The sequence below is a fragment of the Centroberyx gerrardi genome, chromosome 6 (assembly GCF_048128805.1).
Source record: "Centroberyx gerrardi isolate f3 chromosome 6, fCenGer3.hap1.cur.20231027, whole genome shotgun sequence".
Lineage (NCBI taxonomy): Eukaryota > Metazoa > Chordata > Actinopteri > Beryciformes > Berycidae > Centroberyx > Centroberyx gerrardi.
The window spans coordinates 29575709-29592035 of NC_136002.1; the positions used below are offsets into that span (position 1 = coordinate 29575709).

The window sequence follows — 16327 nt, forward strand, 5'->3', positions numbered from 1 at the left end:
TTTCATTAGATCGCTCTGAATGAACACACACACACACATGCACACACACACACACACACACACACACACACACACACAGTCTCACCAGGCCAAGTCCAGACAGGAGCTGGCTTAATCTCATTAAGGCTCTGAATGCACCACATTTAGTCTATTTGTAGAGTTGTGTGTGCCTGTGTGTGTGTGTGTGTGTGTGTGTGTGTGTGTGTGCGCATGTACAGTGTACACACCCCGACCCCTGATGTCCCTGGACAAGCATGCAGTGACATACATTACTGTGTTAGTTCGACACAGCTGACTGGACACATGGTGGTTGTTACTGACACTATATGGGACTCAAAGTTCAGACATCAAAGGAGACGATTCTTCATGAGAATATTACACTTGACAGTTTCCTGGACTGTCTGTTTGAGTGCACAAAACATTAAAATCATCTGTGAAACTGGGCAGGCGTCTGAATTCACAGGGAACATGGAAGGGACTCCAGTCTGGGCCTCCTGCTCTTTGGATGTTGTTAAATTTCCGAGCAAGTCGGCAACGACTTCATCGGCAAAAAAAACCCCCGAAATCCCAAACAAGTCGGGTGTTTTGCTTTCTTTCCATTGTTCTGTCCCGTTGTCCTCCGTGCAATCGCTGGCTCAGCCGCTGCGGTGCCAAAAGGATGACACTTGTCTGAGATGAGTGACGGAAAAATTGACTTATTGTCATGGCAACGCTGACAAACTGCCATTTGATCAGATGTTCCAGATGTAAGTCACTGCGATTTTGCGCCATATCCATGTGATCCAGATCAGAATCTACAAAACGCGACTCCACACTGATTAGAAAACATCAGATCTGAGTCACATATGAGGGGGAAAAAAAAAATCAGAATTTGGGACATTTTGATCTGCAGTGTGAACGAAGCCTCAGTCTCGTCTGAAATAATGTTTCTGTAATTCAAAATCTTCCCTGCACTGACAGAACTGAATCCACACACATGTTGTTGTTTTTCTCCTGTAGCCCTGCAGCCAGTAGCAGCTTCCCTGACACTCAGTTTCACATGACAACGCAAAGGTCAAAGTTCAGCAGGCTGCCGCGTGCCGGGGGTCATGTGAGAGTCACAACCCGAGGCAAAACAACAGGTGAGGAGCCTGGTGTGGGACGCAAATGCAAATAAACACACTGACACTCAGCTGGATTGACTGCCTGTTATGAAACCCATCAGATAAACTGGCAGACAGTCTGCGGTCGTGTTCTGACGCCTCATGACATTTGAAAGGTTAAGTAGATAAGGTGATGTGGATGGTGCAGGGAACACAGAGAAGAAGGAAAACTGGAGGAAAAAATGGGAAAAATCAGCATCCTTTTTGTCATGGGTCTGAAAATCCAAGCCAAAAAACTCAAACCTGAACTGCACTCAAGCAGTTTGACTTACAGAGAGCCTAAACCTGACTACAGCCTGAACATTTGAATTTGCCTGTAATAAACTGCTAATAAATGCCGAACCCTAAGCCGAAGAAATCCATCCCAGCCTGCCGTGAGCCCACTGCTGCCTCGGGACAGGCTGTCAGGTTTGCTTTGCAAGTTTATGAGTGAAGTAAATATCTGCAGATGAGATTCTCCCTCCAAAATATAGAAAAACGATAAAGGGTTCAGATGAAGTCGCCTGGCAGAAAGACAATTTGACAAAATGTCTGGAAAACTGGAATTTTCCTTTAAATGACACACAGTTGAAGTTCCAGTCCCTCTCTTATATATATCGGACCCGTTTAACTCTGTGTGTGTGTGTGTGTGTGTGTGTGTGTGTGTGTGTGTGGTGTTTAACACATCACTCACCTTCTGCAGGCTGGTTGGGTTGAGTTGCGTTTTGTCGATGATCTTTATGGCGACCTGAGAGGAGACGACAGAACAGGAAGAGATGAACAGAAACTCAAGCTCATTTTAGGATTTTTTTTTTTAGTGAAACCATCTCACTGCACTGGCAGATCATTTTACCGCTTTCAACAAATTTGGCCTTTTTTTCCAGGAGAATGTAACTTGTTTCAGGACACGGTAAAGTTGGTAAAGTTTCAAGATTTTCTACATTGTTTGCATCAAGTGAAATGTATCGAAACCAGCGAGATTATCTGCCATTGCAGTGAGATAATTTGACTAAAAATATCACGAAATAAGCTTCTGGAAACAAGTTAAAATCATTGCACAGCTTGTCATTTTTTGGCAGTTGCACAATGACGATAAATGGAAATCTTGAAATCATCTTGAATCCTCTAAACATCACGTCCAACACTTTTACATCGCATGACATAAGACAAAAGTCAAAGCACATTGTAGTGAGGAGATATGAAAGAGTATTTTACAGCATGTAAAGTCCACAGAGGCCGAAACCCACTAAACAAACCGACACGGCCTCATAAGAGGCTTAACGGCGTGTCGTGCCCCGGTCACAGAGTGCGTCAGACCCACAATATACCGCCGACTCCTTCTGCTTTATGGGACATACGACGACTCTCACATGATCCAGCCAGCAGCCGGGAGATGAAGTTTCTACTGAGCCGCCTGGATTTATCAACTCAGCTAATGTAGGTCAGGGTTGGATGGGGGGGGGAAGACTACAATGCATTTACACAGAAACACAACACACACACACACACACACACACACACACACCAAAAGGTTATTATAGTTTTGCATTTTTCATTCCTTCCTTCGTTTTGACTTTTTGTTTTCAATTTCAGTTTAGTTTTAATTCGTTTTTAAAGCGGGGTTTGCTAGTTTAGTTTTTATTTTTTGAAAATGCTTAGTTTTAGTTTAGTTTTTATTAGTTTCAGTGTTAGTTTTAGTCTTTTTTTGTAATATGGGGTATTTGTCAGGGGCGAGATTCAAAAAAAAATTGGAAGATAGATTTCATATCCACCCAAAATACTAGGCTTATGTATGAAATAAATTGACAAAGACGAAAACTAAAGACATTTTCTCTATAATTTTAGTTTATTTTAGTTAGTTTTGTAAACACACAATACAGTTTCAGTTAGTTATCGTTTTTTTGTAAAGCCTTGTTTATATAACTTTGTATTATTTTTATGTCAGTTAACGAAAATGTTTTTTCACACCTAGTTTTCGTTATTTCGTTAGTTTTCATTAACAATAATAACCTTGACACACACACACACACACACACACACACACACACACACACACACACTCTTTACAGCGTTAAAGGCCTCGACTGTGCTGTGAGATGAGGAAGTCTTGGCCGGCTGTGAAAGCTAACAGAAGGAGCTGTGAACTCTGCAGAACAGCCCTTCAACAGCCCATCTGTGGTGGATCTGCTCCGTTCTCAGTCCCAAACCCTGGAGTCGGCCTCAACTCTTCTTCTTCTTCAGCCTCACCAATCCCAGCATGCATCCCCTTTCTACAAAGCCCCCCCCCCCCCCCCCCCCGCCCCCTGCATGTTACTAGGTAGAATGGAAGTAGAGTTACCCTCCTTCCAGCGGAAAAAAGGGCATCAGTGCTCATATGATTCAAAACCTCATGTTTTATCACCTACACCAAGTACAAATAGAAAAGGTGGGAGACCGTATGATGAAGTTCATTTGCTATAAATAGCGCTAACAAATACAAGCACTTCAAAGGTGATAATGAGTAAGTGAGTGATAAATTAACACAAATTTGTGCATTTGTGTTCATTTATTGCTTACGGTTTCCGACCTTTTCTATTTGAAGTTCTCTGACCCTTTGAGAACTGATTTTTTCCACTGACTTTTTATGTGGATTATTAGCTATAACAAACACACAACATTTAACCTCCTAAGAAACACACTTTCATTAGCAGAGTTTCCTTCAATATCGCACTTCACCCCTTTGCTTCCCCAACCCCACACTGCAAGAAAATGTCAATTTCAACAACTAGTTAAGTCTTTTGTTCAATCTTAAAGTCGAATTTTGTTAATAAAAGTGAAACAAAATCAACCAAACGGCCAAGAGAACGTACTTATTTCAATGCAATTTAACTTTAAGCTTGAAGCAAGTAGAAATCATCATCATCTCACCTCTCTGCCGGTCAGTATGTGGCGCGCCAGTTTGACTTTGGCGAAGTTTCCCTTGCCGATGGTTTTGAGCAGCCGGTAGTTTCCGATGTGCGGCTGCTCGTCGGAACACAAGGCGATGGAGTTGCGACATCGGGCGCCGAGCGACCGGCTCGACCAACCGGTGCCCTTCTCCGAGCGGCTGGCCGACAGGGAGGTGTGCTGAGGAGAGAGAGAGAGAGGGAGAGAGAGAGAGAGAGAGAGAGAGAGGAAGACAGATAGACCATAAGTATAACAAAACACTTGTAGCTTTGAATGAAAACCATTTTCCATACAATACCCTTCATTTCAGTTGACTTATGTAGATCCACATCAGTAAAATAAACCCCTTCCACCATACTGAGTTCAACTGGTTTCTAATTATAGAAGCCAACTTCTATTCCAAACCCTAGTCAGGACACCCAGGGCCTTTTCTGTACATGAGAATACAGGAACCGTTATAATCACTGGCATCGACTCCCAAGACATAAAACATAACTGCTATTTTCGTCCTGGACCCATATTTTCCCATCTTTTTCCATCATGCTTTTACAACATACTGACTTCTCACTCTGTAATGAGACATCATCATGTATTTAATTTTCAGTTTATCAGGCAGCAGCGGCAGCAGCGGCCGGCAAAGAGCGAACAAGGAAGTGCTGAAGCATCGGCAAAGGGATCAAATCTGTGTGACTTTAGATCATTTTTATGCACGTGTTTTTACCAACATGTGCACCCAGGCAAGAAAGACAAGCAGCTCTATAGTGAAGCAATTGACCAGATTTTGGTCAGAATCGCATGGAATCTGTATAATAGAATAATTATATAAAATGTATAATGGAAAATGATGGGAAAACAGGTTCTACATTAGGATATTCTCAAAGTTAGGACGCTTCTAAGATAGGATATCAGAGATAAGACAGGATTTTTTTCCCAAATGCAGTTAGGAAACGTGATTCTGTAATACCAAATACCCTAAATATCATCCTAAACTGAGATAAGATCCATTTTCAGACTTCCAGTTTGAAAATGGCCGGAGTTTCGCTTTAAACGACAGAGCAGACCGCTTCACACTCACAGCAGAGCTTCACTGCAGCCTTTAACCTGTCATCCTGTCACATACTGAAGCACATGCAGGGCCCGAGGCTGCAGGGGGAGGAAATGTCCAGACTTGCTGCAGTTGGGGTGGGAACTGCTTCAGTTTTGCCATAGCTACTGTTAGACGGGCTAAACATACAATTCTATACATTTCTTTTATTAAATCTGCACAATCAAAGCATGTGTTTAACCCAAACGAATGCAAAAATAAAGCCTATCCTAATTTACAAATGACCACATGTAGATTTGTGTAAATGGTGGCTAATACTCAATAATGCTAAATACTGAGTGGGGCTACTGTATATTCCACACAGGCAGGTTTTACCATATGGAGGGATTAACATTAATTTAGACTGTTGTCAGACATTAATATGCTGTTTGAAGCATAGGTATTATGGGAGAGTCGGCTTTTTCTGATACATTTTCATCTCCATGCAGCTCAAAAACACAGAGCGGTTTTACTTCAGTGTGCACAAAACACGCGACCGAAGCCAAAGCTCGACTCATTTTTAGCAGTTTTAGTCACATAATGTCAGCTCTTGCATCGACAGCTTTTATTTTCAGAATGAACAAATGATATCCCATTCGTGCGGAGCGTTCATTTTGTCTGCGTTATGGATCGAAACGTTGAAAGCCCATTCTAGGTAGCTATTATCGTTGTGGTCAGTGATCGTAAAATATGATCTGGAATGGCTTCAGCGGTGGTTAACAGTCACACTGATGACTAACACACACATGGACTCACAGAGAGAGAGAGAGAGGAGAAAGAGAGAGAGAATATCGAAGAATATGTATAGAATATATATAAGGGAGCAAGGCAACACAGGTGGATGAAAAACATGAAGAATATGAAGAAAAGCTCTATTTTTAATGGCTAATATTATATTTTGCTGAATTATTTTTCCTCACAAACGCGAGTTACATAAACACAGAAATACTGAGTGGACAGTGGAGGGTCTGAATACACAACAACACACACACACACACACACACACACACACACACTGATACATGGGATGGGATGGTATTCATTTGTTTGGTTATTTGATGATTCATTTCTTGTGACATGCTTTGGCTGTACTATTTGTTTTTGAACTGTCATTGCCAGTAAAGCACATTGAATTGAACTGAATGTCACTCGCCACATCATCATCATATGACATCAACAACAAGAGCCTCGGCAATGACTTTCCCTTTTGCTCCAGTAAAGCCGCGGTCTCCCTCTCCCTCTCCCTCGGTGACCCCGACTCGCCCGGTCCTGTGACTGCAGCCTGGTACCAGACACCCAAAGGCGACGAGAGGGAGAGAGAGGAACCAGGCCACCTACGAAAACCACTCTCTCTCTCTCTCTCTTCTGACCCCACATCGTCCGCATTCCTCACATGCATGCGTCACAGTGAGGTCATTAGTGCGAGGAGAGGCGAGGCGGCATCGATCTGCCCTGGAACGCCCGACGCTCTGCCGATACGCGCGGCGAGCGCCGTCTGCGACCCGACCGCAGCCCGGCGGAAACAACCGGACTCGCTCAGGGAGGTGACGGAGAGCATAAAAAAATAAGAAATCAGCGATCTCCCATTAGAAATGAAAGAAAACTGAAATTCTGGAGGAAAAACTGAAACTTTACATCCATGGCACCTGATTTTCTGCTGAAATCCTGGAGGTTAAAACTGAAAATTTGCATCTTTGGCACCTTATTTTTTACTCAAATAGACATTCATAGATTTTCTTGACCTGTGACCCCTAAACGCTTCAAACCTGAATCAAGCCTCCAGAGAGCCCAAACACAACTAAAGCATTACCAAAAATTGATAATTTCCTAATAAAAAAAGAAAGAGTACCAGAATATTCAGGTCGAGTAGAACTACTGTTACTTTTGCTTTTTTATCTATTTCATTCAAGTAGACATCGAAGTAAAATTACAGGTGTAAAAATCTACTTAAAAAAGTGAAAAAAGAAGCCCAGTAGAAGTTATTGAGTCCAACATTTTACATATCATGATACATCAAACTAGGTTTGTTTAATTCAACAAACCTTTACAAAATAAAGTGCATCAACATGATTCATCCAACAAGATTACGACGGGACAGTTTTTAATTCAATACATGTGGAGAACCTGTAATGGATGCAATGGATGCAAAATATAGTGAAGTACCATACTGCAGTCAACATACTTAAGTAAAAGTAAAATTACTAACTTCAATAAAATACTCCAAAATGTACACATGTACACAAGAAAACTAGTCCATTACAGTAACGAGAGGAATTCTAATTCTCTGCTTCCACAATCAATTTCTCCAGAAATTCGTGTGACCTCAGAGTGCCGGCCTGACCCAACCCGACCCGACCCGACCCGACCCGACCCAAACCCTCCGGGTCAGCTGAGGTCTGCGGTCTGCCGGCCTCAACGTCAAGCTCTAATCCCTCCATCTGTCCTGCTCTCTGCACCAGGCAGACAGACACAGTCCAACCAAGACAACTTTAACTTTTCATCTGCCGTGAAGAAGAAGACACGAGGAAGGAACCAGGAAGTGTCAAGTGATATTCACCTATTTCTGTATTCAGGTCCCGCTACCGTGAAAACAGACCGACACATCAACTGCGTAGCAAATACTTCAAATGAGCAATATTATTTCAAATGTCTTGTTTTTCGACGATCTTGTTTTGCGGTGGCGTGTTGACAGCTGAGCGGAGAGTCGCTGTCTGCTTTATTGCCGACTCCCACCCACTTTCACAAGACAACAACAGGGAAATGACAGAGTGGCAGTCAGCTGTATTTAGGGCAGCTCATGACTGATAAGGCTGTTGTGTCAGTAATCACCTTACAATGTCACTTTATAGGAGAGATTGATTCTGATGCCTGAACCCCACACACATCCTTCCGTTCAACTATTCACACGAGTTTTCTTTGTGGGACGGATCTGACAGGGATCTCACCCACAGTTTGTTTTCCTTGGTCCGAAATGCAGCGGAAAAGTTTAGTTTTGCATTTTAGATTCACACGGACCAATTACAACCAAACCAGGGCTTGTAAACAAAAGTCACATGACTCACAAGTAGCTTGTTTATTGGACAGAGATTCGGTGACCTGTCATCCTGCCAGGTGAGAGGTTTTGCCGATGTGGAGTCAGAACAAATCTGATTCCAGTTCCTGTAACTTTATCTCAGCACGATGTATTTGTCTGCTTTCTTCTTCTCTGGTGTTCATACCAGTTAATAAACACAAGAAGAAACAGCTGAATATGAGCATCAGTCCAGACTGCAGTTTGCCCCTCGCTTCACTTTGTTATGCTGGCATGAGGAACTGCTGCTTATCAGATGTCAACATATGTCTCCTTATACCCATAAACCCTTGCGTTTTGGGGTGGTTTCCTGTAGTTGGTTCAGATTATATTTCTCAAGAACCGCACCACAGTTCTCTCGTTACAGGACTGAGACTCTCGGCGCCGTTATTTCAAATGACAACGTTCTCATATAATTCATCCAAATAAACCGAGTCATCGCTCCAGAATTCAAATAAACCGCTCCAAACATGCTGGGTGTGAACGTGCCCCATGATGCCTGAACGGGGCGACAACATGTCGGTCCGCTCACCACACTTCTTTCTGAAGTATTAGTGTCAGTGAAGAGAAGGGAAGGTAGATGAAAAGAAGGAAAGTGATGAGATGAAGAACAGAAATAGGAGTGAATAGAGGTGGAAACTGGAATTTCTTTCACCATCTAAATTTTGGCTGAAGTCCGTGTATCAGCACCTTAGACAATGCATGAAGGTCCCGGGTTCGACTCCGGCCCAGGACCTTCGTCACATGTCACCCCCCTTTTCTCTCTCTCGCAATCTTTCCTGCCTCTCTAAACTTTGAACCGTCCAACACAGGCGAAATGACAAGAAATAATCTTAAAAAAGGGCTTCAATCCAATAAATCAGTATGTAAACAAAGCCAGTGGAGGGGTAACAGTGTTGAAGCTACACTGCATATAGATCAGGCCTTTTAGACAGAGGGGAGAAAGGAGGAATAAGATACAGTATATTTGTGTAATGAGGGAGAGATTGCATGATGGTGAGAGAGGGCAAACATCGCTCTGAGAGAAACTGTGCAACTCATGACAAACCCACAGCAGAGGCTATTCTCTATTCCCACAGCATGGCGACCACACACACACACACACACACACACACACACAGAGAAAGATCTGGCACTCGATAAAACCACATCACCTTGAAATGCCCCCACTGTGGTGAACTGGCCCGTCAGATCACAAGATCTAATGACTTTCCCACACAGACACGTGTGGGAAAGTGCACCGGCTCAGACCGCTAACAATGATGAGAAGAAGAAGAAGAGGAGGAGGAAGAAGAAGAAGAAGAAGAAGAAGAAGAAGAAGAAGAAGAAGAAGAAGAAGAAGAAGAAGAAGAAGAAGAAGAAGAAGAAGAAGAAGAAGAGCAACATCAACATAAAAGTCATTTGTATCTTTTTTTTTTTTTACAAAAGAAAAAAGACAAATAAATGATTAATAATGACAAAACCAGAAAGAAACCATGAAAGAGACAAATAGAAGAAGAATAAAATAAGTTACAAAAATTATACAAAATCCTGTAGAGATATGTTGTAAGAAGTGATTCAAATGATGACACTCAAGTATATTGCCACAGACAGACGAAACCAAAAGACAGAAAGGCAAAAAAGGCACACACACACACACCCAGGTGAAAGAGACCCTTGATGTTGCATCAGACTCCAACCTCCTCCCTCCCTTCCTCCTGCTCCTCTCTCTCTCTCTCTCTCTCTCTGTCTCTCTCTCTGTCTGGCTCTCTGTCTGTCTCTCTCTCTCTCATCCACCTGTTCCTGTATCTTCTCCTCCCTCCCACTCGTTCATTCATTCGCCGGCTGCCCCCCCCCCCCCCCAAAAAGAAAACGTCTGATTGGTTGTCGGCACCTTCCGAGCCCTGGCTGCTTTCCCAGCATCCCTCAGGACTGACAAGACCTGAGTCATGCCTCCACTCCCTCTTCTCCTTCTTCCCTTTTGTTTTTGCTCCTCTTCTTCCTCAGCCCTTCATCCTCACATCTCTTTCTTCCCCACCATGAATCCCTAAATATTTTCCAAAGGAGGGAGGGCAGTTGATCCCCTCTTTGGATTTTTGTCCCCTTTCATTTTTTGGGATTTTTTGAGATGAGACAGAGTAAGGAGGCATAGGAAAGATGGGCAACCATGGGCAACTATTTCCCATCAGAGTTGCCCAAAACGTTGCCCTGTGTAACACTGCCAGAGTTACCCTCAAAATGTTATAGTTGCTACGCAGAGCGCTTTTATTTTGAAAGAGGAGTAGTGGGGAAAAGTGTGCATAAAAAATAAACAAAAGCTGAAACAAACTACAATGCAGCCACAAACTACAGCCAGACCAATTTTCTAGTTTTTGGAGTTTGTTGCCTTGGGCCTTTTTGAATTGAACATCGTAGTCTATGTGGGTTTCTGATCTTTTTATGATTTTTAAGTGAGTTAGTACAACGGAAACAACCAGTATCAACTTTATTTCTCACTATTTCAGTGCGCTGTGTGAGGATGATCGTTCACAATCAGCCATCGAAAATCGAACCTTGGTGATTTCTGAACTTCGCAACACAAAGCAACGCAACACGACTGCAACGCAACATGAACGCAACACATCACAAACACATCACGCACGCACGCAACGCAACACGACTGCAGCGCAACATGAACGCAGCGTAACACGAAGGCGCTTTGGGACCAAATGGAATACGTTCCTGTCCCGTTCTATTCCTCCACTTTCATTTTCACCTCCTCCTCCTCACCCCTCCCCCACTCATTCCCCCTCTCTCTCTCTCTCTCTCCTCTCTCTCGCCCCATCCCCCAGACAAATCAATTTGCCTCCCTTCCCTCTGTTCTCCTCGCCCCGCCCTCTCTTTTGTCTCACGCCGGTATCTTCATTTTCAGCGACCTCACATCAATTTGGGCTTCATGGCACCCCCCGACCCCCCCCCCCCGCCACACACACACACACACACACACACACACACACCCTCCCTTCACCCCCCCCCCTTCTGTCTTTCTCCCCTCCCCCCATCCCACATACTCTTTTCAAGGAGAGCAGTCCATCGATTCACCCTCTCCTTCTGATTGCCATGCAGTTTCATTCAGAAGAGGTGTGAGTGTGTGTGTGTGAGTGTGTGTGTGCGTGTGTGTGTGTGTGTGTGTGTGTGTGTGTTGTTGACCAGCCTTGGAATTTAAGCTTAATCTGCTCATTGTAAGTCATTCTGGATAAGGGCATCAACTAAATGCCTAAAATGTAACTTGATGTTTTCTTTGAATGTGTGTGTGTCTGTGTGTGTGTGTGCGTGTGTGTGTGTGTGTGTGTGTGTGTGGTTAGGCGAGGCGTGATGGGTTCTTTATTCCAGACAGACTGGGGCAGGCAGAGGTGCGGGGTCGGGGGTGGGGAGGTGGGGGATGTAAGCCCCTAACATTATTATACATGTATAGGGTGAGACATTTGGGATAGTAGATGTGTGTGTGTGTGTGTGTGTGTGTGTGTGTGTTGGGGGTGTGTGTGTGTGTGTGTGTGGGGGGGGGTTTACTGTGTGATTTGCACATTCAGCAAACAGGCCGCACCTTGTCCTTGTAAACTGAAAAGAATCCAATTCTGTGTGACAATCCTGTTAGTCTGCTGCCTCTCCACAGCAGCCATTGTCCTGCTGGAGGAGCAGCTGGGCGGAGGGAGGGGGGGGGGAGCCTTCATGATGGGACTCGAAAAATATACTTAATATATACTTAATACTTAACACTTTCATTTTGGTGGTTGTTCTCCTTATGGCGATCACTGACTGCGGTTTAAAGTTTACCGGCTGCTTACCCACCTTTTCAAGCCGATATAAATCTTTACATATATTCCACATTACAAGCCGTTATATGAAAGTCCCGTTTGAATCTTCCCAAGAAAATAGAGGATAAATTATAAATTATGACTAAAATGAAAATCCTGATTAATTTGCTCGATATTGTGACTATTAAATCACAACTATCAGGCGTGACGATTTGAAGAACAAAATTTTACTGCACTTTTTGCGTCTTATATCAAAATTTGTATTGTTTTTGACGACCAGCATGCATTATAATGGAAATAAAAATGTCCTAATATTCCAATTTCAGTATGATTATTAATGGTTGAAGCTAAAACCAGGATATATGATTATGCATTGTTAATTGTGCAGCACCAGCAACACTATCCTGAGAATATCACAGTTTTTCATTTTTCATTCACTAAATCACCAGTTCCTGACATGGCTGCTGGTTTTTAGGCAGCATGTCTGTTACTGCAAATGAGCCGTTAAAGCAACACACCGACGGTTTGACAAATAAACAATCAATTTCCCTTGTGATGAGAAGATAATCTCAACATACACAGTATGCTGAAGTCAGTATATTCCTTTGAATTGTTGTGCAGCGGTGTGCCGTCAGTTCAACAACAACAACAACAACAAACCAAGTGTGTGAGCATGACAGTCAGATGGAAAACAACCACTCTGTCAACAACAACGCCTTCATTATCGACGTTACATCTCCAGACATGCAGAATGTGCTGCTGTGTGGTGTGAAAACCTCCCAACTCCAGTTTTGGTGATTTTCATGTTCTCCGACTTCTCGGGTTTATGAAACGGTTTCAAAACAAACTGGATAATATCAGAAATGCATTGTCGTCAAGCTAGAAACAAGGCTGCTTTTCGTCATTCCTGAAAAGTTGACATTTTGGAGATAAGACCCGACAGTGATGATACAGCGTTTTATGTGTAGGCTACTGTCCATCGTGAGTTAAACACAATATGTGAACTCCCCAAGCTGTTAAAATGTCTCCGCACCGAGAGCAGCAAGACATTCCTGTATCTCACGTGCTGAAGCCATTCTGATTCAAATCTACAACAGCAAAGACAAATTTGTCAACAACAACAACAACAGCAGCAGCAGCAGCACAAGTCTGGTCGTCGGCCTCTTGTTGTGCTGCTCTAAAGTTTGAGGGTGAGGCATGAGAAGGCTGCAGGGTGTTGGTTCATAATCATGTGTGTGTGAAACAGACAAAGATTGTATCTCTCTATCCGTCTGCTGATGATTGAAACCACAAGCTGAAGTCGAGCCTTTTCTTCAAAATAAGAGCCCGCCGATAAACTTTAAAACAGATCTTAAAAATCCATTTTTACTAGCTATTTTTATTTTTTCCTCTGTCTTTCAAAACAATATATTGAAGCGCTTTGAAAAAGTGGCAAGCTGCTGCTAAATATATGTTAACACAAAATATAGACGTCATCATGGAAATATAGGGTTATTGACAGTTTTATGTGGCTTAGAAATTGTTAAAGCTGCACTATAGGAAAGACGTTTTTTTGTCTTATCAGCCTAAATTAGAGCTGAACAATTAATCGAAATTTTATCGAAATCGCAATATGGCCTACTGCAATTTTCAAATCGCAGGAGGTGCAATATTTGTTAAAAGCGAAATGTGTGTCAAAATACCATTTTAAATGAAATATGGTCGTACTACAGAGATGTCCTGCCTACACATCATATTCTACAGACTTAAGAAAACATCTTTGTTTGGTACAAATCCCCGCAAAAATGTTAATAATTAATTTTAATACGCTTTTCAGTGAAAATGAGAATAATGATGTAGAAATTATCATTCCCTCTAATATCGCAAATCATATCGCAATTGCAATATCAGTCAAAATAATCGCAATTAGATATTTTTTCAAAATCGCCCTAGCCTAAATCAGAGAAAAGCGTCCCGTCCCACCAAACTGAGCCGCTGCAGATCCGCCCTGTGATGAACACATTAGAGCAGATCCTCAGCTGAGTTACATTACCTCAGACAGAGACATCATGAGACAGAGGCAGGCTGTACATCATGACAGATCGCTCTTGGTTTTTCCACGGCAAATAAAATGCAAGTAAAAAAATGCGGGGTGGCATGCATCGCCGCATGTCTGGCATTCCATCAGTCACTCAGCCGTCCTCCGTCTGCGCCGCTCCGCGTGGGCGGGCGGCGGAATAAAAATGCCTCTTTACGTGAATGGGAACATTCATAAATCTTGCGATATGGTTTTTTTTCTGCCTCATAAATGCCTTATCTGATTGAACGTGATTCCTCTCATCTTTTGCACTTCAAACGTATGATTTCTTCAACCCACAGGAATCTGCATTTAACCATTTGAAAAACAACTTACTGCCTTTTATTTCTTTACCCACTGCTTCTCTATTATACATAAACATTTTAGGGCAGCAGGAGTATTTGTAATATCTCTTGCACTCCTTATTACAGATGTCTTGTAATGTTGGTGATCTAGGAATTAAAGCTTGTTCTGCTGGATCAGAGTACCAGCTGGATGCTACAATGTGAAATGGAAATGTGCGTCTCCTCCTCCCTTGTTGGTTTTCTTGCTTTTTGTTTTTAGGAGCGGAGCGGGGAGCGGATCACGGTGACGTCAAGACACTCAGCGTGACGAACAAAAACATGTTTCAAAGCAGCGGACCGGCCTCGCCCTGCTGCTGTGGCCAGAATGTAGGCCTGCGCGTGTGTGTGTGTGTGTGTGTGTGCGTGTGTGTAAGTGTTGATGGGGAGTATTGTGTAAAGACAGGATGTGTGACGCCAGTCCCCAGCAGAGGGATGGTGTAACCTTGAGCCATCCTCAACCCCTCCTCACACACTCTCACACACACACACACACCCTGACCCCCAGTGTCAGTCCAGTTTCCTCTTCCTCTCTGGTTGTTGTGACTCTTGGCCTCGTGGCCTCAGGTTTCTCTGACCCTGACACACACCTCCTCCATCACAGACCACAACACACACACTGTCAACACAACACACACATACACACTCTCAACACAATACACACACACACACACACACACAGTCAACATAACACAACATAACTCAGTCAAACATGGCACTGACTGCTGAGCAGAGCTCAAAAGTCACGAGGTGCCGGGCATCATTCTTGTTGCTAAGCAAAAAAGAAAGCGGTCGGCATCAACTTATGTGAAGTTATCTGATTAGCATTAGCTATAGCTAACCTGAAGTGACGAAAGGGATAAAAATATGTCCTGGCTGAGCTGGCTGAGGCATGTACCATGTGACCACAATGTCCTGGGTTGAAAATCTCTCTACTCTGAACTGTCCAATAAAAGCCCAAAAAAAGGCCCAAAAATAAAAATAAAAATGCATGAGAAAGTTAACCCATTCTGAAACGAAGGATGGGTCCATGACATCCTCCTAGAGAACAGAGCACAGAGTTTTATCCTCTTGTCCAAGAGCTCTGCCTAGTTAGAGTCCGTTTCAAAGGCTATTTTCACTTTGATGTAATGTGTGAGGGCGTGGCTAAAGGGGAGAGCGCCCCAAAAAACAGCACATCCAAAACATGGAGGTGCACAGTGTGGAGGAGACACACGTCTGCTGCAACCAAACCAGTGACAATAACAGAAGAAAAGGAGCATTCAAAACAGCGTCCCATGTGATCTCATGCTGTACCTACACACCTATCTGCCTATCTAACATCTATCTGCCTAAAAATCAAAACCGCTTCCGCACTTGGGAAAACCCTATCTGATACAGCGGCTTCATCCAACCCACACACACACACACACACGACACACAGCAGCCACCGGCCGGGCGTGCAGACGGCCCCGTGTTAACTCTTCACATGCCAGTCATCGTCCGGCAGCGAGCGTCAGGGCAGCTGAGCAGGAAGCTGCGTGAACTCAACCCGCGTCATTTCCTGTCCTGGAGACAAGAGATGTCACGGCGCTGACAGCGGGCGCGACGCACTGCAGGCGTTTCCTGGCAGCCGCACCAGAAAGGAGCAGCCGACAGAAAAACACGTCAGTGAAGAAGAAGATAGAGGAAGATAGAGGCCAGATCCGACTGCTGAGCTGCTGCTTGCACCTTTAATGTGATTTGGATTGTTTTTGTTTTTTTTGCTTTTGTACATTGCTTTACGTCGTTTGTCTGCAACTTTTATGTTTGTTTTGATGCTGCTCTCTTGATCTCCCTTTGAAAAGAAAATCTAATCTCAATGGGAACTACCCGGTTAAATAAATGTTACATAATTTTAACCCCAGGTTTCAGAAGTGAATTTGTACGTCCACAGTGTGTCTTCTTCACATAGTACATGTATTGTGAAAATCTGTTG

General features: G+C 43.4%; 1 protein-coding gene across 1 annotated transcript in view; it reads right to left on the reverse strand.

Moving 5' to 3' along the window:
• Positions 1 to 16327, reverse strand: part of mark4b (MAP/microtubule affinity-regulating kinase 4b) — a 72065-nt gene that overhangs the window by 41286 nt on the left and 14452 nt on the right. Inside the window, 2 exon segments of the mRNA XM_078284114.1 lie at positions 1816 to 1869; positions 4029 to 4226. Coding sequence (XP_078140240.1) covers positions 1816 to 1869; positions 4029 to 4226 — 252 coding nt within the window.